The sequence below is a fragment of the Caretta caretta genome, chromosome 1 (assembly GCF_965140235.1).
Source record: "Caretta caretta isolate rCarCar2 chromosome 1, rCarCar1.hap1, whole genome shotgun sequence".
Classification (NCBI taxonomy): Eukaryota; Metazoa; Chordata; order Testudines; family Cheloniidae; genus Caretta; species Caretta caretta.
This window is the reverse complement of record NC_134206.1, coordinates 225,388,580-225,413,266: the sequence shown is the minus strand read 5'-3', so window position 1 is coordinate 225,413,266 and position 24,687 is coordinate 225,388,580. Positions and strand designations below refer to the sequence as shown.

At 47.3% G+C, this 24,687-nt stretch overlaps 2 protein-coding genes across 2 annotated transcripts in view; both read right to left on the bottom strand.

Annotated features, from left to right (window-relative positions):
• Positions 1 to 24,687, bottom strand: part of LOC125624109 (potassium voltage-gated channel subfamily KQT member 1) — a 765,256-nt gene that overhangs the window by 24,311 nt on the left and 716,258 nt on the right. The window lies entirely within an intron of this gene.
• LOC125624063 (uncharacterized) lies at positions 9,587 to 11,760 on the bottom strand. Its single transcript, XM_048824380.2, has 2 exons — positions 10,880 to 11,760; positions 9,587 to 10,291 (listed from the first exon to the last, which is right to left on the bottom strand). The coding sequence occupies exons 1-2, from the start codon at positions 11,577 to 11,579 to the stop codon at positions 9,771 to 9,773; spliced, it is 1,221 nt and encodes a 406-aa protein (XP_048680337.1). The 5' UTR covers positions 11,580 to 11,760; the 3' UTR covers positions 9,587 to 9,770.

Below are 24,687 nucleotides of genomic sequence, written 5' to 3'. Positions count from 1 at the left end.
CTGGGTTTACGAGGAAATTCACTTGAAGCATTTGAGATATATCATTTTTTCAGTACCCAGACATAACCACCAGGGATGAAAGTGAGGCCTCCTTTTCAGCTTGAATCCACTGGAACTAGAAAATGACTAAATAATCATTTTAAAGTGCCATCAACGACAACAAAACAGTGGTCTGAACTGCAGCTGCATGGATATATATTTTTTCAGCCTTGAATTTAAGGAAGGCACCAAAAAGTGCCTTAATATAACAATAGTTGTGTATCGGCACGTTGGTGTTAAAAGACCCATGGTTCAAATCCCACCCCCTCACTGCAAATGTGAAGAAGGACCTGACTGCAACACAACCACTTTGTCTCTGCTTTGCGGGGGCTGCGGGGATTCCACTCAAAGGTTTGCAGTTCCTGCATGCTGCACAGCAAAGCTCTGTGCAGCCCTCCATTGGCCCCGGAAGATGATGGGTGTGAGACAGGGGCAGGGCCAAGGGATCCATGTGTACACGGACGGGCATGTGGTTTTGTAGCTGTAAGGGCTACTGCAGCCCTGAGGATCCATGGAACAGATCCACTGCCACTCTGCGGCATGGAGAAGAGGCTTCTATCTCCTACTGCGAGTGAGTTATATATAGGGATGAGCATAAAGCAGAGATGGAGTGTCTCCAAGAGACAGATTGTGCTCCCATGCTTAGGCCTTGTCTACATTAAGAAAAAACACTAGACTCCCCTCTTAGATTTGCCCTGACCAGCTAACTGCCTTGTTTACACAAGGATTTTAATGTATGTTAGTTAATACATGTTATTTAACACATGTTCAAAACACATCTTTTCCCCTGGAGTGGCCATGGTCTTGCATGTCTACGCCGTGTGGGAGTGAGGAAGGCACAAGAAGCCTGCCTCATGTGCACAGCCCTTATGATGGCCCAACACAATGGCAAATCCTGTGCTTGGGAAATGCAGGGACTGCCAGCTCCATACTCCCCAGAAGTACAGTAGCAAGGGGTACGGTAGCAAGCAAGGAGATTTTCTGCCTCCTTGAAGCACAGTGGTCCCCATTGCTTCCCATGGGGTGGGCAGATCTTCAGCCTGACAGTGCAGGGCCATCCTTAGTTGTTTGTGTTACGGTAGTTACAATTACTAGAGGCCCCAGCTGCGATGGAGGCACTGTACCAGCACAGTGACATGCAGCCTCAAAGAATTTACATTCTAAATAGACAGGACAGACACAGGTTGGGGGAAAGGAAGGAGTATTATCCCCATTTTACAGATGGAGAAACTGAGGTATTGATTACTGATTTGATCTTGCAAGGTGATGAGCAACCTGGCCCAGATTCAGCGAAGTACTTACGCGTGTGCACACACCCATACGGGGTTCTGCCTGATTGGTTGATTTAACATTTCAAAAATATCTCTCTAGGAATAAAGGTCAGACTTTCAGAACTCAGACTGGCAGACACAGCTTATTCTGACATAACAAGAAAGAGTTCAGTAACAATGGTTACAACAGAATGATCCACAGGCAATTAAGGCAGCCACATGAACACACGTCCTAAGTGCAGTGCCATATACCAAGGACTACCTCCTACTATGCTTAAACAACCGGATAGTCCTTAGCAGGCTTGGGCAAGTGAGGCAATGAATTACTCAGGTGAAGTCAGTTGTACTTTTATGAGTGAAGCAACCTGGATTTGATCTCAACATTAAGAGTATCCTAATGACTCCCTTCTGACTGAATAATTGGTTAAATGAAGTGATTTAAATATAATTTTAAAATGAACGTAGCACTGAGTGCACAGCTGAGGAAGATGAAGCCCTCTCATTAGCCACTTCGTAATGAAACTCCAAATCTGGCTCAAATTTCATCTGTCCTGCCCCCCTTCCATCAAATTTGCAGAGGTTAAAGAATTTATCAGCAAACCTAGGCTTGAGTGAGTCTTGGTACATTTATAATTTCCAGTGGGAGCCATTTAAAAGGGCAGTGGTTTTGCATGGTTTCAACTCCAAACCAGACAACACTTAGTAGTTTGGGATGAGTTTTGCATACAAATCCAAAACACAGTGCAGACTCAGAGGGGAGGAACCCATGCAAACCAAAACTGCTGAGTTTTGCACAGCTCTAATTGTAATCCCGCCACAATTCTGTTATGATTTATTATTGTTTGTATTGCGGTAGCAGTGAAGGGCTCCAATCGGCATTGGGGCTTTCCCAGCACAATGAAGACAGGATCCCTGGCCAGAAGAGCTTACAATCTAAACAGACAAGACAAATAAACAATGGAGGAAAGGAATACAACATACAGGCAAAGTTCTTAGGGTGTTGGCTGGCAAGAAAACTGTCATTAGTTTCACAGGCACCCCCTCTTGTCTATTTAGATTGTTCACTCTTTGGGGCAGGGATCACATTTTCCTAAATGTAGACTGAAGTGGGGCGAGAGGCATGTGAGGCTAGTCACACAGCCCCACCCCTACCCCTCCATCCACCGGAACCCCAAGTTGCCCTTCCTCCCACCCCATGGTTGGAGGAGCCGCCAGCCAGTACTAGTGCCAGGTCATCCACCGGCCCCAGCTGGCTGCTGGCTTCTGGCCAGAGCTGAGCTCCCACCTGCTTGGCGGAGCGTGGGCAGAGCCAGGGCTTGGGTTAGGGGAGGCTTAGCCTCCCCAGCCTATTGTACCTGCCGCCCATGGTGAGAGGAAGAGTTCATGGAAGCAGGGAAGGGACAGGGGACACTGAGCAGGGTGGGGAGAAGGGGAGCTGGGGCGGGGACAGCCTGGAGTGGAACTCTGAAGGCAGGAAAGCAAGGTGGGCAGTGGAGAGTCACTAAGACAGCAAGGCAGGAGCAAAGTCCAGAGATCAAACTGAACCTCCACCTAGTTGCCCCCTCCCACAATCTCTACATCATCATCATCTTCTAGGAAAAGACTTTCTTGTGATACATCCAATACTTCCCGGCTTGGGTCAAGTCAGAAATCCAGTAACATGAGAGAGGCTGACCTTGGACCAAGTGACTTAACCTCCCTGGGCTACAGCTTCCCTTTATGTTGTGCAGGGATAAAAATACATCCTCTACATGGCTTAATTCATGGAAGATGGAAAGTGCTTTGAGATGCTCATGTGAAAGGGGAGTGCAAAGGCCTGTGATTAGTAACCTCCTCTTATATTATTTCCACTGCCAAGTTGAGGCCTGAAGCCAGGAATTGTAGAGGTGCACATAGTTACAAAAAAGTAGGCCATGATATTTTAAAAAAAATCCAGTCCTAAAGTTACGCTTCTAAATTCAGAGTTAGGCATGTAAGTAAGGGCCTGATTTAAAATCGGACCATTTATTTCTATGTTTAAATATGGATTTCGGAGTGTAGCGGTGAGCTCCTCTTTTGAAAAATGTGGCCACTAGTTAACTGAAACATTTCAGATCTCAAAAGAGGTCTGCAGTCTTTGTTTTATCATGTCCTGTGTACAGTGCCACTGTGATTTGGGTGAAAGTGTGTGTCAGTCATTTTATCCATGATCACCCTTCTGCAGCTGTTAAACTAAACAATCCTCCTGGGTATTACTCAGAATGTGAAGATATGTATCTTGAAACCAAAATCCATTTCCTCACTGTATCTTTTCCTGCACTGTGGAAACATATGAGTTTGTCGTTTTAGGGTTCAGCGTTGCCAACTTTCATGATTTTAATCGCCAGTCTTGTGATATTTATTTCTCTTTAAGCCCGAGCTCCTGGAGTAAAGCGATTACACGACAATCTCAGCTTTCACTTCAGTTTCTAGCCCTCTTGGCTGCAGAGGAAATCTGAAATTAGGACCAGAAGGTCCCCTAAAGGCTCAAAACTCAGAGGGCAAACAAAAAAGAACCCCAACTTTATTATTTTTTTAAAATCTCATGGTTTTAAGCCTAACTTGTGATTTTTGATGTTTGGGATTGGCAGTACTGAGGGTTAGTCATGCTTGTGACTGCATGCTGATTTGTTAAGGAAAACAGCTCATGAGTACTGGGCTGTTGCCACTTTTTTCTTTTAAAGCAACCCTACCAAGGCATTTGATTATGAAAAATAATCCTACATAAGGAATTACATTGACTGGGCAAATAGAGACACTGGGTCAATTTCTAGTCCTCCCAGATCTGACAGACTCTTGTTGGCTTTCACAAAAGAAGGAAAACAGAGCTATTAAAACGTTGTAGCTGCCAACTATCCAGTAAGCGTATAGCATAATGTAAAGCAAATGTAAATATAATATGATGAAACATATATTTTTTTTAAAAGCAGTTAGCTGGGCCTTATATACAATAGGAAGTTTCATTCCTACAGGTAGTTAAAATATATTAAATCCCAACATGACACAGCTTAAAATAGATATTTTCAATAAGAAACTAACTGATGCATCTGCCTTTAACGTGGGAAAAGCTCATTTTGCCTGTTGATTTATTAAGGTTGCACTTTTCAACACTCCATTTCCTATTTCCCCGTGCCCACAAGCCCCCACGGGGAAGAAAAAATATGCAGTGAATGTACTTAATTATTACCAGTGTAACTAAAGGGCCACTAAGGAAAGGAGCAGAGCAGGAAAAGCGATGTGAGGAGCATAAGAAAAAATAACCCAGAGGAGAAACTGGGGAATTTGCACAAATGGGGGAGAGACTATAAAAAGGTGGTAGGTTAAAACTATAAGAGTCTGCTGCCGAACCTTGGGGCACTCTGCTTGATACTGGCTGCCAACTAGACATGGAGCCATTGATCACTACCCATTGAGCCCGATGATCTAGCCAGATTTCTATCTACCTTATAGTCCATTCATCCAGCCCGTACTTCTTTAACTTGCTGGCAAGAATACTGTGGGAGACTGTTATCAAAAGCTTTGCTAAAGTCAAGGAACAACACGTCCACTGCTTTCCCCTCATCCACAGAGCCAGTTATCTCATCATAGAAGGCAATTAGATTAGTCACGCATGACTTGCCCTTGGTGAATCCATGCTGACTGTTCCTGATCACTTTCCTCTCCCCTAAGTGCTTCAGAATTGATTCTTTGAGGACCTGCTCCAGGATTTTTCCAGGGACTGAGGTGAGGCTGACTGGCCTGTAGTTCCCTGGATCCTCCTCCTTCCCTTTTTTAAAGATGGGCACTACATTAGCCTTTTTCCAGTCATCTGGGACCTCCCCCGATCGCCATGAGTTTTCAAAGATAATGGCCAATGGCTCTGCAATCACATCTGCCAATTCCTTTAGCACTCTCGGATGCAGCGCATCCGGCCCCATGGACTTGTGCTCGTCCAGCTTTTCTAAATAGTCCCTAACCACTTCTTTCTTCACAGAGGGCTGGTCACCTCCTCCCCATGCTTTGCTGCCCAGTACAGTAGTCTGGGAGCTGACCTCGTTCATGAAGACAGAGGCAAAAAAAGCATTGAGTACATTAGCTTTTTCCACATCCTCTGTCACTAGGTTGCCTCCCTCATTCAGTAAGGGGCCCACACTTTCCTTGACTTTCTTCTTGTTGCTAAAATACCTGAAGAAACTCTTCTTGTTACTTTTAACATCTCTTGCTAGCTGCAACTCCAAGTGTGATTTGGCCTTCCTGATTTCACTCCTGCATGCCTGAGCAATATTTTTATACTCCTCCCTGGTCATTGTCCAATCTTCCACATCTTGTAAGCTTCTCTTTTGTGTTGAAGATCAACAAGGATTTCACTGTTAAGCCAAGTTGGTCGCCTGCCATATTTACTATTCTTTCTACACATCAGGATAGGTGGGGTCCCCTAAATAAAAGTGGGCACAGATACCCCATTGATACCCATATTACTGAGAGGGGAATACAGCCCCTCCTTGTCCAAATAGATTAATACCAGATCTCCTGAGCACCCAGGCACCAGGAACCATGCCAGCAAATCTCATATTGGTGTTCATGAACCTCCCTCTGTAGTTGACCAAGGCCTGCAGTGTCCCTTCCAGTTGGCACATCCATTGGTACCTTTTGGGTGCCACTGACAGTCCTGATAGCACATTTCAGGAACCTCATTCTCTCCAAGCCAGCAATTATTCAGGGACATTAGCCATCTTCACCCCCTCTAGGAAAATCACAGAAATAGTTCCCTCACAATCCTCTACCACCACCACACCAACAGAGACTTACCAACACCACATTGGTCAGCCATTGACCTGTAGCCGTCTGGGGTAGCCAACTTCCAAATGGCAATAGTGACCCACTTCTGGACTTGTAGGGGCTTTCTAATCTGCATGTCCTGGTGCTGAAGGGTGGGGGGCAAGTGCCTCAAAACGTCCATGAAGGTGTCCTTCCCCAGGCAGAAGTTCTGGGGCCACTGCTGGTCATCCCAAGTCTGCATGACGATGTGATCATACCACCACTCTGTGGTCCTGCTCCGGAACTGCTGGTGGGCAGAGTGAGATTCCACAGCCTCAGCTGTCTCCACTCCGCAATCATCTGCACAGAGCCTGCGTGATCTTACTAGGGCCTGACGCTGCTTTCTAAGGGCAACAAGCCACTGCCAAAATGCCATCCACCAAGTCTCATACCTGGCATTCACCTCCTTTTGCCAAAATGAAAGTTGCATTAAATATCAAAAGCTGGACCCTGGTCATGGTCCTGAGCCAGATCAAAGCCTTGCTACCAACGGGAATGGAAGCTCTGGACAGAAGTGTGGGGACTGCTGAGCTGGAAGTGCTTTAGATTACTGAGCTGGCAGGCTAAGAACATGTCTGCACAGGGGCCTGGGAAGGACAGACAAGTTCTCCCACAATACACTGTAAAACAATGTTTAGAGTGGTTCATTTTAGTGCATCATTAAGAACCATGGGATATGCCTCCAGAAATCCTAGTGCTTAACCAGGGTTAGTGAAGAGCCAATGTGGATGTGGCTATATAGATATGACTTAAGTGTCACTTAACATCACACCTGGGCTTGGCTAACCCAGATTCCCAGACCAAGCACCCAAACACAAGTAAATTCTGCAATACAGACCTACTCTAAGTGACTTAGGGTATGTCTACACTACGGAATAAGGTCGAATTTATAGAAGTCGGTTTTTTAGAAATCGGTTTTATATATTCGAGTGTGTGTGTCCCCACAGAAAATGCTCTAAGTGCATTAAGTGCATTAACTCGGCGGAGCGCTTCCACAGTACCGAGGCTAGAGTCGACTTCCGGAGCGTTGCACTGTGGGTAGCTATCCCACAGTTCCCGCAGTCTCCGCTGCCCATTGGAATTCTGGGTTGACATCCCAATGCCTGATGGGGCTAAAACATTGTCGCGGGTGGTTCTGGGTACATATCGTCAGGCCCCCCGTTCCCTCCCTCCCTCCATGAAAGCAAGGGCAGACAATTGTTTCGTGCCTTTTTTCCTGAGTTACCTGTGCAGACGCCATACCACGGCAAGCATGGAGCCCGCTCAGGTAACCGTCACCCTATGTCTCCTGGGTGCTGGCAGACGCGGTACGGCTTTGCTGCACAGTAGCAGCAACCCATTGCCTTCTGGCAGCAGACGGTGCAATACGATTGGTAGTTGTCCTCGTCGTGTCCGAGGTGCTCCTGGACACGTCGGCTGAGAGCGCCTGGGAAGACATGGGCGCAGGGACTAAATTTGGAGTGACTTGACCAGGTCATTCCCTTTAGTCCTGCAGTCAATCCTATTGAACCATCTTATGGTGAGCAGGGAGGCGATACGGATTGCTAGCAGTCGTACTGTACCATCTTCTGCCGGGCAGGCAAGAGATGAAGATGGCTAGCAGTCGTAGTGTACCATCTTCTGCTGAGCAGCCATGAGATGTGGATGGCATGCAGTCCTTCTGCACCGTCTGCTGCCAGCCAAAGATGTAAAAGATAGATGGAGTGGATCAAAACAAGAAATAGACCAGATTTGTTTTGTACTCATTTGCTTCCCCCCCCTCCCCTGTTTAGGGGACTCATTCCTCTAGGTCACACTGTAGTCACTCACAGAGAAGGTGCAGCAAGGTAAATCTAGCCATGTATCAATCAGAGGCCAGGCTAACCTCCTTGTTCCAATAAGAACGATAACTTAGGTGCACCATTTCTTATTGGAACCCTCCGTGAAGTCCTGCCTGAAATACTCCTTGATGTACAGGCACCCCCTTTGTTGATTTTAGCTCCCTGAAGCCAACCCTGTAAGCCGTGTCGTCAGTCGCCCCTCCCTCCGTCAGAGGGACGGCAGACAATCGTTCCGCGCCTTTTTTCTGTGCGGACGCCATACCAAGGCAAGCATGGAGGCCGCTCAGCTCACTTTGGCAATTAGGAGCACATTAAACACCACACGCATTATCCAGCAGTATATGCAGCACCAGAACCTGGCAAAGCGATACCGGGCGAGGAGGCGACGTCAGCGCGGTCACGTGAGTGATCAGGACATGGACACAGATTTCTCTGAAAGCATGGGCCCTGCCAATGCATGCATCATGGTGCTAATGGGGCAGGTTCATGCTGTGGAACGCCGATTCTGGGCTCGGGAAACAAGCACAGACTGGTGGGACCGCATAGTGTTGCAGGTCTGGGACTATTCCCAGTGGCTGCAAAACTTTCGCATGCGTAAGGGCACTTTCATGGAACTTTGTGACTTGCTTTCCCCTGCCCTGAAGCGCATGAATACCAAGATGAGAGCAGCCCTCACAGTTGAGAAGCGAGTGGCGATAGCCCTGTGGAAGCTTGCAACGCCAGACAGCTACCGGTCAGTTGGGAATCAATTTGGAGTGGGCAAATCTACTGTGGGGGCTGCTGTGATGCAAGTAGCCCACGCAATCAAAGATCTGCTGATATCAAGGGTAGTGACCCTGGGAAATGTGCAGGTCATAGTGGATGGCTTTGCTGCAATGGGATTCCCTAACTGTGGTGGGGCTATAGACGGAACCCATATCCCTATCTTGGCACCGGAGCACCAAGCCGCCGAGTACATAAACCGCAAGGGGTACTTTTCGATAGTGCTGCAAGCTCTGGTGGATCACAAGGGACGTTTCACCAACATCAACGTGGGATGGCCGGGAAAGGTGCATGATGCTCGCATCTTCAGGAACTCTGGTCTGTTTCAAAAGCTGCAGGAAGGGACTTTATTCCCAGACCAGAAAATAACTGTTGGGGATGTTGAAATGCCTATATGTATCCTTGGGGACCCAGCCTACCCCTTAATGCCATGGCTCATGAAGCCATACACAGGCAGCCTGGACAGTGGTCAGGAGCTGTTCAACTACAGGCTGAGCAAGTGCAGAATGGTGGTAGAATGTGCATTTGGACGTTTAAAGGCGCACTGGCGCAGTTTACTGACTCTCTTAGACCTCAGCGAAACCAATATTCCCACTGTTATTACTGCTTGCTGTGTGCTCCACAATATCTGTGAGAGTAAGGGGGAAGACGTTTATGGCGGGGTGGGAGGTTGAGGCAAATCGCCTGGCTGCTGGTTACGCGCAGCCAGACACCAGGGCGGTTAGAAGAGCACAGGAGGGCGCAGTACGCATCAGAGAAGCTTTGAAAACCAGTTTGATGACTGGCCAGGCTACGGTGTGAAAGTTCTGTTTGTTTCTCCTTGATGAAATCCCCCGCCCCTTGGTTCACTCTACTTCCCTGTAAGCTAACCACCCGCCCCTCCTCCCTTCAATCACCACTTGCAGAGGCAATAAAGTCATTGTTGCTTCACATTCATGCATTCTTTATTCATTCATCACACAAATAGGGGGATGACTACCAAGGTAGCCCAGAAGGGGTGGTGGAGGAGGGAAGGAAAATGCCACACAGCACTTTAAGCACAGCACTTTAAAAGTTTACAACTTTAAAATTTATTGAATGACAGCCTTCTTTTTTTTGGGCAATCCTCTGTGGTGGAGTGGCTGGTTGGCCGGAGGCCCCCCCACCGCGTTCTTGGGCGTCTGGTTGTGGAGGCTATGGAACTTGGGGAGGAGGGCGGTTGGTTACAGAGGGGCTGCAGTGGCAGTCTGTGCTCCAGCTGCCTTTGCTGCAGCTCAACCATACACTGGAGCATACTGGTTTGGTCCTGCAGCAGCCTCAGCATTGAATCCTGCCTCCTCTCATCACGCTGCTGCCACATTTGAGCTTCAGCCCTGTCTTCAGCCCGCCACTTACTCTCTTCAGCCCGCCACCTCTCCTCCCGGTCATTTTGTGCTTTCCTGCACTCTGACATTATTTGCCTCCACGCATTCGTCTGTGCTCTGTCAGTGTGGGAGGACAGCATGAGCTCGGAGAACATTTCATCGCGAGTGCGTTTTTTTTTCTTTCTAAGCTTCACTCGCCTCTGGGAAGGAGAAGATCCTGTGATCATTGAAACACATGCAGCTGGTGGAGAAAAAAAAAGGGACAGAGGTATTTAAAAAGACACATTTTATAAAACAGTGGCTACACTCTTTCAGGGTAAACCTTGCTGTTAACATTACATATATAGCACATGTGCTTTCGTTACAAGGTCGCATTTTGCCTCCCCCCAGCGAGTGACTACCCCCTCAACCTTCCCCCCTCCCTGTGGCTAACAGCGGGGAACATTTCTGTTTAGCCACAGGCAAACAGCCCAGCAGGAATGGGCTCCTCTGAGTGTCCCCTGAAGAAAAGCACTCTATTTCAACCAGGTGACCATGAATTATATCTCACTCTCCTGAGGATAACACAGAGAGATAAAGAACGGATGTTGTTTGAATGCCAGCAAACATACACTGCAATACTTTGTTCTACAATGATTCCCGAGTACGTGTTACTGGCCTGGAGTGGTAAAGTGTCCTACCATGAAGGACGCAATAAGGCTGCCCTCCCCAGAAACCTTTTGCAAAGGCTTTAGGACTACATCTAGGAGAACCGGAAATGCCAGGGCAAAGTAATCCTTTCACATGCTTGCTTTCAAACCATGTATAGTATTTTAAAAGGTACACTCACCAGAGGTCCCTTCTCCGCCTGCTGGGTCCAGGAGGCAGCCTTGGGTGGGTTCGGGGGGTACTGGCTCCAGGTCTAGGGTGAGAAACAGTTCCTGGCTGTCGGGAAAACCGGTTTCTCCGCTTGCTTGCTGTGAGCTATCTACAACCTCCTCCTCATCATCATCTTCTTCGTCCCCAAAACCTGCTTCCGTATTGCCTCCATCTCCATTGAAGGAGTCAAACAACACGGCTGGGGTAGTGGTGGCTGAACCCCCTAAAATGGCATGCAGCTCATCATAGAAGCGGCATGTTTGGGGCTCTGACCCAGAGTGGCTGTTCGCCTCTCTGGTTTTCTGGTAGGCTTGCCTCAGCACCTTCAGTTTCACGCGGCACTGCTTCGGGTCCCTGTTATGGCCTCTGTCCTTCATGCCCTGGGAGATTTTGACAAAGGTTTTGGCATTTCGAAAACTGGAACGGAGTTCTGATAGCACGGATTCCTCTCCCCAAACAGCGATCAGATCCCGTACCTCCCGTTCGGTCCATGCTGGAGCTCTTTTGCGATTCTGGGACACCATCATGGTCACCTGTGCTGATGAGCTCTGCATGGTCACCTGCAGCTTGCCACGCTGGCCAAACAGGAAATGAGATTCAAAAGTTCGCGGTTCTTTTCCTGTCTGCCTGGCCAGTGCATCTGAGTTGAGAGTGCTGTCCAGAGCGGTCATAATGGAGCACTCTGGGATAGCTCCCGGAGGCCAATACCATCGAATTGTGTCCACAGTACCCCAAATTCGAGCCGGCAACGTCGATTTAAGCGCTAATCCACTTGTCAGGGGTGGAGTAAGGAAATCGATTTTAAGAGCCCTTTAAGTCGAAATAAAGGGCTTCATTGTGTGGACGGGTGCAGGTTTACATCGATTTAACGCTGCTAAATTCGACCTAAAGTCCTAGTGTAGACCAGGGCTTAGGTACTTTGAACATTTCACTCTGTCTATCCTGTTATGTTTGTTAACTGCCATTGTGTTCTTTCCTTGATTTTTCAAAGAAAACTGGTCTTTTATGATCAAACAATGTTCCTATATTCCTCTTGACAGTCCTGATTCTAATGCCTAAGCTGTGCTCTACTCATTTGCTAAGCAAAGCTGCTTGTAAGTCATAGGGTCAATTTGTTTTCCTCACCAGTGGCAAGGGTTGGGTTTGTCAGGTTAAGTTCAGTAGCCGTTGAGAAGTCTTGGCATCATATGGCTTCTGCCGTCTTGCAAGGCAGACGTAACCAGGGACTAATCAAAACATAATGAAAAAACAACAACTTCCTTTTGCAAATTCATCATGGTATTCATGCATTTGCATTTCTGGCCCTTAAAAGTAAAAGGAACTCATGCCAGATGTGAGCAGCCATTTAAAGATGTTGGCAGTTAAGGCCCCCATCATCTGAAACTGATTCCACTCATTCACAGACATATGGAAAATAAAGTTGTGATGGTAACTCCTTTGGTACGGAAAGCAAAGTGGGGCAGAATCTGGGAGATTTCTTTTCTTTTGCAGGTGCTTTCGACTAATGAAATATGAGGTTGCCGGATGGATTTGGGGTGAATTGCCCTCTGGTTCACTTGCAGCTTATTTGAATTATTCCAGCATACTTGATCTCATTAATAATGTTGATGATTCATCTAATGGTTTTAGAGAACATCTGTTTTCCTTTCAAGTAGTTAGATTGTCAGATCTAAAGATGGGATTTGATGTCTGTTGCAATCAGACGACTTGCTTTCAATTCCTGTTCATTTTTGTTTTGAATGGATATTGTGGACTTCATGAAAAATTTTCTAGTGGGAAAATACTCTGAAGTCATGACTCAGATTCTTTTAAATGTCTACAATAAAAAACAAGTCACTTCCCTGAAACAATCATTCATGGGATAATTCTTTAACCATTTGCTACTAACAATGGCCATTGTGAATCAACTGCCTGGCCTCACAGTGGCGACAGGAGAAAAGGGCAGTGTTTTCTGGCAGATCCTGCAAGCTCCTTCAATGCAGGAAGTAATAGATTATAAAGAAATTTTATTTTAGTCCCGACGGGGCAGATTCCAAAAGTCAAAGCACCAGACCTATTTTTCTCGAAGCCCTCCAAAGAAAGTTCTTGAGATCCCAACACAATATCAAAGAGGTCAGCTAGCAAAGAAAAACTGTCTGTTCCTGGCAACACATCAAAACATTTCTCACAAGTTTATAGTTGTCTGTGTTCAACGGATCATCAAAGAAAAGAGCATGGGAGAGGTTTTTTTTTCTTCTTAGTGGCAAGAGGTGTTATTAACTCTGAGAACATTGGTATTTTCCAGCGTGCCAGCCAACATTAATGTTTAGGACACATAAGGCACTCATTTAATAAAGCATGGACCATTTAATTTGCTAATCTGTGTACAAACAGGTATTTGCGGGTGCAAAACATTCAATTGCATGCACAGCACAGGCGGTTGATTGGGCATAGAGAAGCACCCATTCTGCACATACTTTGCATAGTTTGCACACAAAAATGGCTGCGGGTATGCCCCAATGTGCATATGTTGTGTGCAAAACCCAGGTACCTGTTTTTAATATTCATTTCTCTATCCAGTATATTACCCTCATCATAGGTGTATCTGAGTCCCTCACAATCACCAATGGATTTCATTTTCACAATAACCCTGTAGGTAGAGAAATATTATCCCAGTTTTACAGACGGGGAATTGAGGGAGAGCGATTGAGTGACTTGCCTAATGTCACACAATTAGTTTGTGGCTGAGCTGAGAACTGAACCTTAATCTCATTATTACAGTAAAAGCTGTATTACCTGGCACTTTACCAACCAGAAAGTTCTAGAAACCAGTAATTTCTGATATCTCCCAGTACAAATCTTAAATAGGGTTGCCAGGTGACCGGTTTTCGAACAGTGCCCCCAGTCAAAAAGGGACCCTGGTAGCTGGGCCATTAAAGGTCTGGTTGGTATGGGGCTGGCAGGCTCCCTACCTGGCTCCACGTGGCTCCCCAGAAGCAGCAACATGTCCCTGCTGCTCCTAGGCAGAGGAATGATCCTGGGGGCTCCGTGTGCTGCCCTTACCCCACCCCAAGTGCTGGCTCCGCAGCTCCCATTGGCCAGGAACTGAGGTCAGTGGGAGCTGCAAGGGCAGCACCTATGGGGAGAGGCAGTTTGAAGAGCTGCCTGGCCGCATCTCTGCCTAGGAGCAGCAGGGACATGTTGCTGCTTCCGGGGAGCCACCTGAGGAGAGCGCTGCCTGGATCCGGCACCCCAAAACCCCACCGGCGCCCCAACCCCCTGCCCTGAGTCCCCTCCTGCACCCAAAGTCCCTCCCTCCATTGGTAAGTATAACTCTTAGTTAACCGGAATTTTTGACTTACCAGCACCCCACATTTCCCCAACATATCAGATAACAAAGCTTTTACTGTATTGTTATTAATTTGTACTATGGCAGTGCCTAGGACCAGGACTCCATTGTGCTAGGTGCTGTACAAACACAAAACAAAAAGACAGGCCCTGCCACAGACAGCTTGCTGAGTCCCAATGCTCCTTCCATGAGATCATCCTCCCTACCCTTTATAGGTATGTCTACACAGCAAGAGGCAGCCCACGGCAGCAAGTCTCAGAGCCCAGGTCGACAGATTGGGCTTGCGGGGCCCAGGCTACTGTACTAGAAATGTCTGTGTAGACACTGCTGCTTGGGCTGGAATGTCGGCTTTGAACCCTGCCCCGGGCTTCAGAGCCTGAGGCACAATGTCTACACAGCTATTTTTAGTGCAATCGCCCTAGCCCTGTGAGCCCATAGGTCTAATAAGGGCTGCTCAGTATGTGCATGTACCTGCAGTGTCTCTGCATGGTGGCAGTATCCACAGCTTTAACAATGACTAGGGCCAGGTCTGCACTAGACAAGGTTTATTGGGATAGCTATATCAGCCAACCCTCCTAGTGCAGATGTAGCTTTTGCCTGTATAGCTTATACCAGCTTGCCAAGTGTAATAAGCGACAGTGGCAAAAAAACCCCAAAACCAACAAAAAAAAAAAAAACATCCACGTGGGTGTAACTGCATCAATACTAGGGTTTTTGGCAGTAAAGAAATGTTGCTAAAAATCACCCCGCTAACACCCACTGCTGTACTGGCCTATACAAAGAAGTGTCAAGAAGCAGTAGCTGTAATCAGGACAAAGAGAAGTAAAAATGTTATATGTTGTTACCGCTTTTCTCCCTGTTGGTGGGCCAATGACAAAGAACAGATTGACAAGAAGTTCCCATCCGACAACTGCCTAGGAGTTTCTAGAAGGAAACCTCTTTTGCTCCCAGTTCTGGCTGGGGAATCAGCAGGTGATGACAAATGTAACATCTCTACAAACCCTACCAGTGGCTGCAGAGCTCCTGCACCCAGAAGTGCGTGACACACACATACACGAGGCTGGGTTAAGAGCGCAGAGTATGTGGAGCACATTGCAATACACTAGCATAGAAGAATAAACCACTGAAGATAAGAACCCAAAGGGAAGGCGCTCCTTCTGCTGAAATTGAAACCTCTGTAGTGTGAAGGCAAACTGCACCCGGTTGTGATACCTTAGAGATAGCTAAAGAGTGTGGCTGTGAAACCACTAGCCAGGTCTGGGGCAATGCAGAAAAGCACCAGGCCAGCAAGGATCCTAGCCTAGAGGCATTGTCCCTGAGGCAAGCACTATGCTCTGGGAGCAAAGCCGTAGCCACATGCTTGGGGTATGTCCTCCCTGCAGAATTAGCCTGGACTCTCTCCTGGGTGTGCTCCTAACCCTCTCTCCTCTCCTCTCCAAACCCACTCACACAATTAATTGGTGGTGCTTTCAGTCTGGGCCACCTGGCCTGGCTGAGGGTGTGGGTTAGATCCACTTTCACTCAGCCCTGGTCTACACTAGGACTTTAGGTCGAATTTAGCAGCGTTAAATCGATGTAAACCTGCACCCGTCCACACGATGAAGCCCTTTATTTCGACTTAAAGGGCTCTTAAAATCGATTTCCTTACTCCACCCCTGACAAGTGGATTAGGGCTTAAATCGGCCTTGCCGGCTCGAATTTGGGGTACTGGGTGAACATAATTCGATGGTATTGGCCTCCGGGAGCTATCCCAGAGTGCTCCATTGTGACCGCTCTGGACAGCACTCTCAACTCAGATGCACTGGCCAGGTAGACAGGAAAAGAACCGCGAACTTTTGAATCTCATTTCCTGTTTGGCCAGCGTGGCAAGCTGCAGGTGACCATGCAGAGCTCATCAGCACAGGTGACCATGATGGAGTCCCAGAATCGCAAAAGAGCTCCAGCATGGACCGAACGGGAGGTACGGGATCTGATCGCTGTTTGGGGAGAGGAATCCGTGCTATCAGAACTCCGTTCCAGTTTTCGAAATGCCAAAACCTTTGTCAAAATCTCCTAGGGCATGAAGAACAGAGGCCATAACAGGGACCCGAAGCAGTGCAGCGTGAAACTTAAGGAGCTGAGGCAAGCCTACCAGAAAACCAGAGAGGTGAACGGCCGCTCTGGGTCAGAGCCCCAAACATGCCGCTTCTATGATGAGCTGCATGCCATTTTAGGGGGTTCAGCCACCACTACCCCAGCCATGTTGTTTGATTCCTTCAATGGAGATGGAGGCAACACGGAAGCAGGTTTTGGGGATGAAGAAGAAGAAGATGATGATGGTGAGGTTGTAGATAGTTCACAGCAAGCAAGCGGAGAAACCAGTTTTCCTGACAGCCAGGAACTATTTCTCACCCTGGACCTGGAGCCAGTACCCCCTGAACCCACCCAAGGCTGCTTCCTGGACCCGGCAGGCGGAGAAGGGACCTCCGGTGAGTGTACCTTTTAAAATACTATACATGGTTTAAAAGCAAGCATGTGAAAGGATTACTTTGCCCTGGCATTTCCGGTTCTCCTAGATGTAGTCCTAAAGCCTTTGCAAAAGGTTTCTGGGGAAGGCAGCCTTATTGCATCCTTCATGGTAGGACACTTTACCACTCCAGGCCAGCAACACGTACTCGGGAATCATTGTACAACAAAGCATTGCAGAGCATGTTTGCTGGCGTTCAAACAACATCCGTTCTTTATCTCTCTGTGTTATCCTCAGGAGAGTGAGATATAATTCATGGTCACCTGGTTGAAATAGAGTGCTGTTCTTCAGGGGACACTCAGAGGAGCCCGTTCCTGCTGGGCTGTTTGCCTGTGGCTAAACAGAAATGTTCCCCGCTGTTAGCCATGGGAAGGGGGGAGGGTTGAGGGGGTAGCCACGCGGTGGGGGGAGGCAAAATGCGACCTTGTAACGAAAGCACATGTGCTATGTATGTAATGTTAACAGCAAGGTTTACCCTGAAAGAGTGTAGCCACTGTTTTATAAAATGTGTCATTTTAAATATCGCTGTCCCTTTTTTTCCCGCCACCAGCTGCATGTGTTTCAATGATCACAGGATCTTCTCCTTCCCAGAGGCTAGTGAAGATTAGAAAGAAAAAAAAACGCACTTGAGATGAAATGTTCTCCGAGCTCATCCCGTCCTCCTGCACTGACAGAGCACAGACGAATGCATGGAGGCAAATAATGTCAGAGTGCAGGAAAGCACAAAATGACCGGGAGGAGAGGTGGCGGGCTGAAGACAGGGCTGAAGCTCAAATGTGGCGGCAGCGTGATGAGAGGAGGCAGGATTCAATGCTGAGGCTGCTGGAGGACCATACCAGTATGCTCCAGTGTATGGTTGAGCTTCAGCAAGGGCAGCTGGAGCACAGACTGCCACTACAGCCCCTGTGTAATCAACCGCCCTCCTCCCCAAGTTCCATAGCCTCCACACCCAGACACCCAAGAACGTAGTGGGGGGGCCACCGGCCAACCAGCCACTCCACCACAGAGGATTGCCCCAAAAAAAGAAGGTTGGCATTCAATAAATTTTAAAGTTGTAAACTTTTAAAGTGCTGTGTGGCATTTTCCTTCCCTCCTCCACCACCCCTCCTGGGCTACCTTGGTAGTCATCCCCCTATTTGTGTGATGAATGAATAAAGAATGCATGAATGTGAAGCAACAAAGACTTTATTGCCTCTGCAAGCGGTGATTGAAGGGAGGAGGGGATGGTGGTTAGCTTACAGGGAAGTAGAGTGAACCAAGGGGCGGGGGGTTTCATCAAGGAGAAACAAACAGAACTTTCACACCGTAGCCTGGCCAGTCATGAAACTGGTTTTCAAAGCTTCTCTGATGCGTACCGTGCCCTCCTGTGCTCTTCTAACCGCCCTGGTGTCTGGCTGCGCGTAACCAGCAGCCAGGCGATTTGCCTCAACCTCCCACCCCGCCATAAACGTCTCCCCCTTACTCTCACAGATATTGTGGAGCACACAGCAAGCAGTAATAACAGTGGGAATATTGGTTTCGCTGAGGTCTAAGAGAGTCAGTAAACTGCGCCAGCGCGCCTTTAAACGTCCAAATGCACATTCTACCACCATTCTGCACTTGCTCAGCCTGTAGTTGAACAGCTCCTGACTACTGTCCAGGCTGCCTGTGTATGGCTTCATGAGCCATGGCCTTAAGGGGTAGGCTGGGTCCCCAAGAATACATATAGGCATTTCAACATCCCCAACAGTTATTTTCTGGTCTGGGAATAAAGTCCCTTCCTGCAGCTTTTGAAACAGACCAGAGTTCCTGAAGATGCGAGCGTCATGCACCTTTCCCGGCCATCCCACGTTGATGTTGGTGAAACGTCCCTTGTGATCCACCAGAGCTTGCAGCACTATTGAAAAGTATCCCTTGCGGTTTATGTACTCGGCGGCTTGGTGCTCTTGTGCCAAGATAGGGATATGGGTTCCGTCTATGGCCCCACCACAGTTAGGGAATCCCATTGCAGCAAAGCCATCCACTATGACCTGCACATTTCCCAGGGTCACTACCCTTGATATCAGCAGATCTTTGATTGCGTGGGCTACTTGCATCACAGCAGCCCCCACAGTAGATTTGCCCACTCCAAATTGATTCCCAACTGACCGGTAGCTGTCTGGTGTTGCAAGCTTCCACAGGGCTATCGCCACTCGCTTCTCAACTGTGAGGGCTGCTCTCATCTTGGTATTCATGCGCTTCAGGGCAGGGGAAAGCAAGTCAAAGTTCCATGAAAGTGCCCTTACGCATGCCAAAGTTTTGCAGCCACTGGGAATAGTCCCAGACCTGCAACACTATACGGTCCCACCAGTCTGTGCTTGTTTCCCGAGCCCAGAATCGGCGTTCCACAGCATGAACCTGCCCCATTAGCACCATGATGCATGCATTGGCAGGGCCTATGCTTTCAGAGAAATCTGTGTCCATGTCCTGATCACTCACGTGACCGCGCTGACGTCGCCTCCTTGCCCGGTATCGCTTTGCCAGGTTCTGGTGCTGAATAATGCGTGTGGTGTTTAATGTGCTCCTAATTGCCAAAGTGAGCTGAGCGGCCTCCATGCTTGCCTTGGTATGGCGTCCGCACAGAAAAAAGGCGCGGAACGATTGTCTGCCATTGCTCTGACAGAGGGAGGGGTGACTGACGACACGGCTTACAGGGTTGGCTTCAGGGAGCTAAAATCAACAAAGGGGGTGGCTTTACATCAAGGAGTATTTCAGGCAGGACTTCACAGAGGGTTCCAATAAGAAATGGTGCACCTAAGTTATTTTTCTTATTGGAACAAGGAGGTTAGCCTGGCCTCTGATTGATACATGGCTAGATTTACCTTGCTGCACCTTCTCTGTGAGTGACTACAGTGTGACCTAGAGGAATGAGTCCCCTAGACAGGGGAGGGGGGGGAAGCAAATGAGTACAAAACAAATCTGGTCTATTTCTTGTTTTGATCCACTCCATCTATCTTTTACATCTTTGGCTGGCAGCAGACGGTGCAGAAGGACTGCATGCCATCCACATCTCTTGCCTGCCCGGCAGAAGATGGTACAATACGACTGCTAGCCATCCTCATCTCTTGCCTGCCCGGCAGAAGATGGTACAGTACGACTGCTAGCAATCCGTATCGCCTGCCTGCTCACCATAAGATGGTTCAATAGGATTGACTGCAGGACTAAAGGGAATGACCTGGTCAAGTCACTCCAAATTTAGTCCCTGCGCCCATGTCTGCCCAGGCGCTCCCAGCCGACGTGGCCAGGAGCACTTCGGACACGACGAGGATGGCTACCAGTCGTATTGCACCATCTGCTGCCAGAAGGCAATGGGTTGCTGCTACTGTGCAGCAAAGCCGTACCGCGTCTGCCAGCACCCAGGAGACATACGGTGATGGTTACCTGAGCGGGCTCCATGCTTGCCGTGGTATGGCGTCTGCACAGGTAACTCAGGAAAAAAGGCGCGAAACGATTGTCTGCCCTTGCTTTCACGGAGGGAGGGAGGGAAGGGGGGCCTGACGATATGTACCCAGAACCACCCGCGACAATGTTTTAGCCCCATCAGACATTGGGATCTCAACCCAGAATTCCAATGGGCAGTGGAGACTGCGGGAACTGTGGGATAGCCACCCACAGTGCAACGCTCCGGAAGTCGACTCTAGCCTCAGTACTGTGGAAGCACTCCACCGAGTTAATGCACTTAATGCACTTAGAGCATTTTTTGTGGGGACACACACAGTCGAATATATAAAACCGATTTCTAAAAAACCGACTTCTATAAATTCAACCTTATTCCGTAGTGTAGATATACCCTTAGGCTGGTAACCTATCAACTTTTCAGCGAGGATGCAGGCTAAACCACTCGAGAGCTGATAGTCCTCCAGAGCCTTCCATAATTCCCCTGTGCACCAGAAAGACAGCCATATTCTCCCACAATTCACTGGGAAAAATCATAGAGCAGCTCAGCTCAGAACTGCTCTCTGGGATGTGCCCTCTGAAGTCCTGGTGACACACATGGGGGAGAGCAGCAGCACCAGTGAGGACACAGTAACTTGGGTCTGGCTTTGAAGTGCGGCTGCTCACATCTGGGCTTGGCTAATCCAGGCTCTCAGACCCGGGTGCCCATCACCTGGCTAACTCTGTTAAGACATGCCATTTGAAAGGGTACAGCATGCACTCCCCCACACCATTGACACTAGTCCTTGTCCTTCCAGAATTAAAAAAAAAACCAAGGGACTAGACTGCATTCCAGGTATCTGCACTGATGTCGCTATGCAAGAACAAACCCCCAGTATAGGCGCATGGCACTGGGGTAAAGCAAAGATTGCATCAGAGGTAATTATCCCAGTTTGATAGTGCCTGGCCCTTGGACAGGAATACAAGAGGAAAGGGCTCTTTATGCCTTCTCCTTGCCTTGTACTTCTACATGTGGCCAGATGCAATCTGTCCCCAATACTGATTAAATAAAACAAGGATCAATGCCCCGTTTTGCCAACCCCAAGGATTCCAAAATCATGAATGAGGCCTCAAAAATCATGAGATAACTTTAAAAGATGACATTTAAGGCTTCTTTTATTCATCTTCTGGTCTGAGCCTTTAGGCACTTGGATCACATTGTTAAGCTTTTCTTCACAACCACGAGGGCTGAAAACTTACTTTTCTTTAAAAAAAAAGAAAAAGTAAGCTGAGATTCTCACCTCATCACCTGGCTCCGGGAGCACAGGCATATGACTCCTCTGGTACAATGGAAGACTCCACAATAATGGTAACGCTTATCTGTACAGGAGGGAGAACTTACTCTGGGGAGGAGAGGGGCGGTCTGAGACTATGGAACAAACACCCCCTCAAGAACTGAGGGCCATCATGAACCTCACCACTTTCTGCTCCAAGTGCAAAGTGCATTTTTGACCGTCCCTACTCTAATATAAATACATGGCAACAGGTATATTTATATAACAACAAAACACGCTATCAAAACAAAACACTCCAGTGCACGTGCTTCTCTCTCTGGGGAGAGGATGAGAGAACAAACAATATGTGACGGATATTGGTCAAGTTGCTTAACACACTGCTGGAAGGTACTCAGAACTAAAGTAATGAGCATGGTTCCACGGCCAATACAGGACGGAACCTAGAATAGAACAGAATAAAGCTGGGGCTTTAAGAAAAACAGCAAATATCATGAAACTCATGATAAAATTGTGAGACTGGGCAACACTGAATATCTTCACTGAATTTTCAAATTTACGTTTTAGAACTGATGCCATAGCCCCTGCATTATCTCCCCAAGTGCAAGTGATTCTTTTGTCTCTCACAATCTGATTGCTGCTGTTTTACTGCAGCAGGAGAAAGTCCAGGCTGCTGAGACAGGAGGCACAGTTTGGTAGGAGATCTGCATGGAGTATGGGGTCAAAATAGGGGGAAGTGTGCCAGCAGACACAATGTGCTGCAAAGTTGGGACGCACTGACTAAGTAGTGTTCCAAAATTCTGAAAGTGGGAGAATAGCCCATCTTGAAGCATCTGCCCATGAAGAAGTATGACAAAGGGGTATGATTTGCTGAAATGCTGGCATGCTCCATACGAAATTCAGTACACCATGATCCTTGCTGTCAGTCAGACACTGCATAGAGCTTTGTGCACAGCATACTCCCACCTCAGCGATGGAATACGTAAGGCACGTGGGTACTAAAAATGTAGAAGCTCCAGACCCATTTTAGCTTTAATCCACCACTGAATGCGATGTGTCAAATAATCCCCAGTAGTAAAACTCCTCTGAAATCAACAGAGTTACAACATCAGGGATGAATGTATCCCAATGGCTTTCTGTAGAACTGGCTCCTATGTAATTTATTATGTCCATCAGAGGGGATTATGGCTTCAGGTGGGGAATATGCAGCTGGGGTAGTTGAACTATGCAAATACTAAGGATCTGCTTTCGTGTAAATGTCTCTTGTATAATAAAAACTATGAAGGAAGGGGAAAAATTCTCTAAAAGTGTAGACCATATGAAACGAACGGATTTCTCAATATAATGGGTTGCAAAGCTTTCTGTAAGACAGAGATGAACAGGGATGGGGCTGAAGTATAGTCCAACACGCTCAGACCACAGGGTAGTGGCAATGCTGACCTGAACTCTTCATTTTGAACCCAGCTGCTCTGTAACGTTTGCCTACGAATTGTTCACTTCGGCTATGTGTGCAATATCAGCACAATAGCGGCACTGCTACACCGCTGTAGTGTAGATGCATACCTGCTACAGCAACAAAAGGGGTTTTTTTCCATCGCTGTAGTTAATCCACCTTCCTGAGTGGCAATAATTAGGTCAACGGAAGAATTTTGCCATCAATTTGGCACTGTCTACACCAAGGTGAGGTCGGCTTAACTGCAGTGCTCAGAGGTGTGAATTTTTTCCACCACCCTGCGCAACATAGTTAGTTTGATCTAAATTTAAGTGTAGACCAGGTCTAGGGGTCTGATCTAAAGTCCACTGAAGTCTTTCAGGCTACAGTTGCTCAGCACCACTGGCACTTAACGAAAATCGTCACACTATTTTTGGTTCTGCTGTTGGTTTCTTTTCTTACATACCGAATTGCAGATACTATGCAATGACCAGTTCACTTGTCAATTTATGTTTTTAGATCTTTATGTACAAGAAAGCAAATGATTTTACTGAAAACCACATATAGATTTACCAAAAATAGTGTTGCAAACCCAAATATTTTTCTGAAAAACATAATTCAAAAATTTTCATAAAAAAATTTCCAAGAGAATGTTAAAAACATTTCCATGGAAAACAATTGCCATTTTTGAACAGCTATGCTACATAGACAAATAAAGAATAAATGACAGGCAGTTAGGTAATAAATCACACCACAACATTGCACGGTGTGCATTTATCCTCTCTGACACTTCCCAAGTGTTAGAAAAGATTTGGACTTTTTTTCACCTGCCTCAGAACTGTGTGGTGTGGGCATCCAGTGTAACTGTACTCCCTGACCTAGCTCCCATTGAAGTGAATGCCAAACCTTGCACTGACTCCAGTTGCAGCAGGATCAGGCCATTTGCCTTGTGTTTCTGCTGATGCATTTAATGCTTGTGGCATGTATATCATTTGTTCCTTTCCACGGTTTAACAAGTCAATCAATTAATGAACACTTCTGTTCGCCATTCAAGCCACTTTCTGTTTGCATGACAAAATTTTGATGACAACTTAGGCCATGACTACACTATCACTGATGGTGGCAACACTTATGTCGCTCTGGGGTGTGAAAAAACACACTCCTGAGCGACATAAGTTTCACCGGCATAAGTGGTAGTTTGTACAGCCTTATGTCGTGGGAGAGCTTCTCTCACTGACAGAGCGATGGCTGCTCGTTGAGCTGGTTTAATTATATCAACAGGACAGCCCTCTCCCATGGGCATAGAGAGGCCACATGAGCGATCTTACAGCTGTAAGCTTGCTGATGTATACAAGGTCTTAATCCCTTCCCCTGCCTTACATTCCCCATAACATGGATAATGTTTAGGGTTCAATTCATGCTCCATCCGGTGAATATGACTAAGGTCACTTCAGCCTCTGATGCCATGAGAGAAAAAAATAAAAAACAAACAAACATTTATTGGGGCAGGGCAGAGCATTTCATTCACTCTCTGTTTGGCTTCCCTGCTTGATGGGGTGTCATGTTCAGGTACAGTGGCCTGTTACAGCTGCAAAGAAATCACTGAAGCTTCTGCCTGTCTTAAAGAAAACTTCTATGTGGAATGAGTTAATGACACACCACCCTCACTCTAATCCACAGAGATGTTTTCTCCTTGCTTGCGAATGTTCTGTGGTGGCATGTTTATATATACAATGTATAAACTATTTTACTATGGAACAATTGAAAAAAATTTTCAGCGACAGCAGAGAAAGTGATGCAAAAGTTGCTAGAGCATGAATGCATGCTG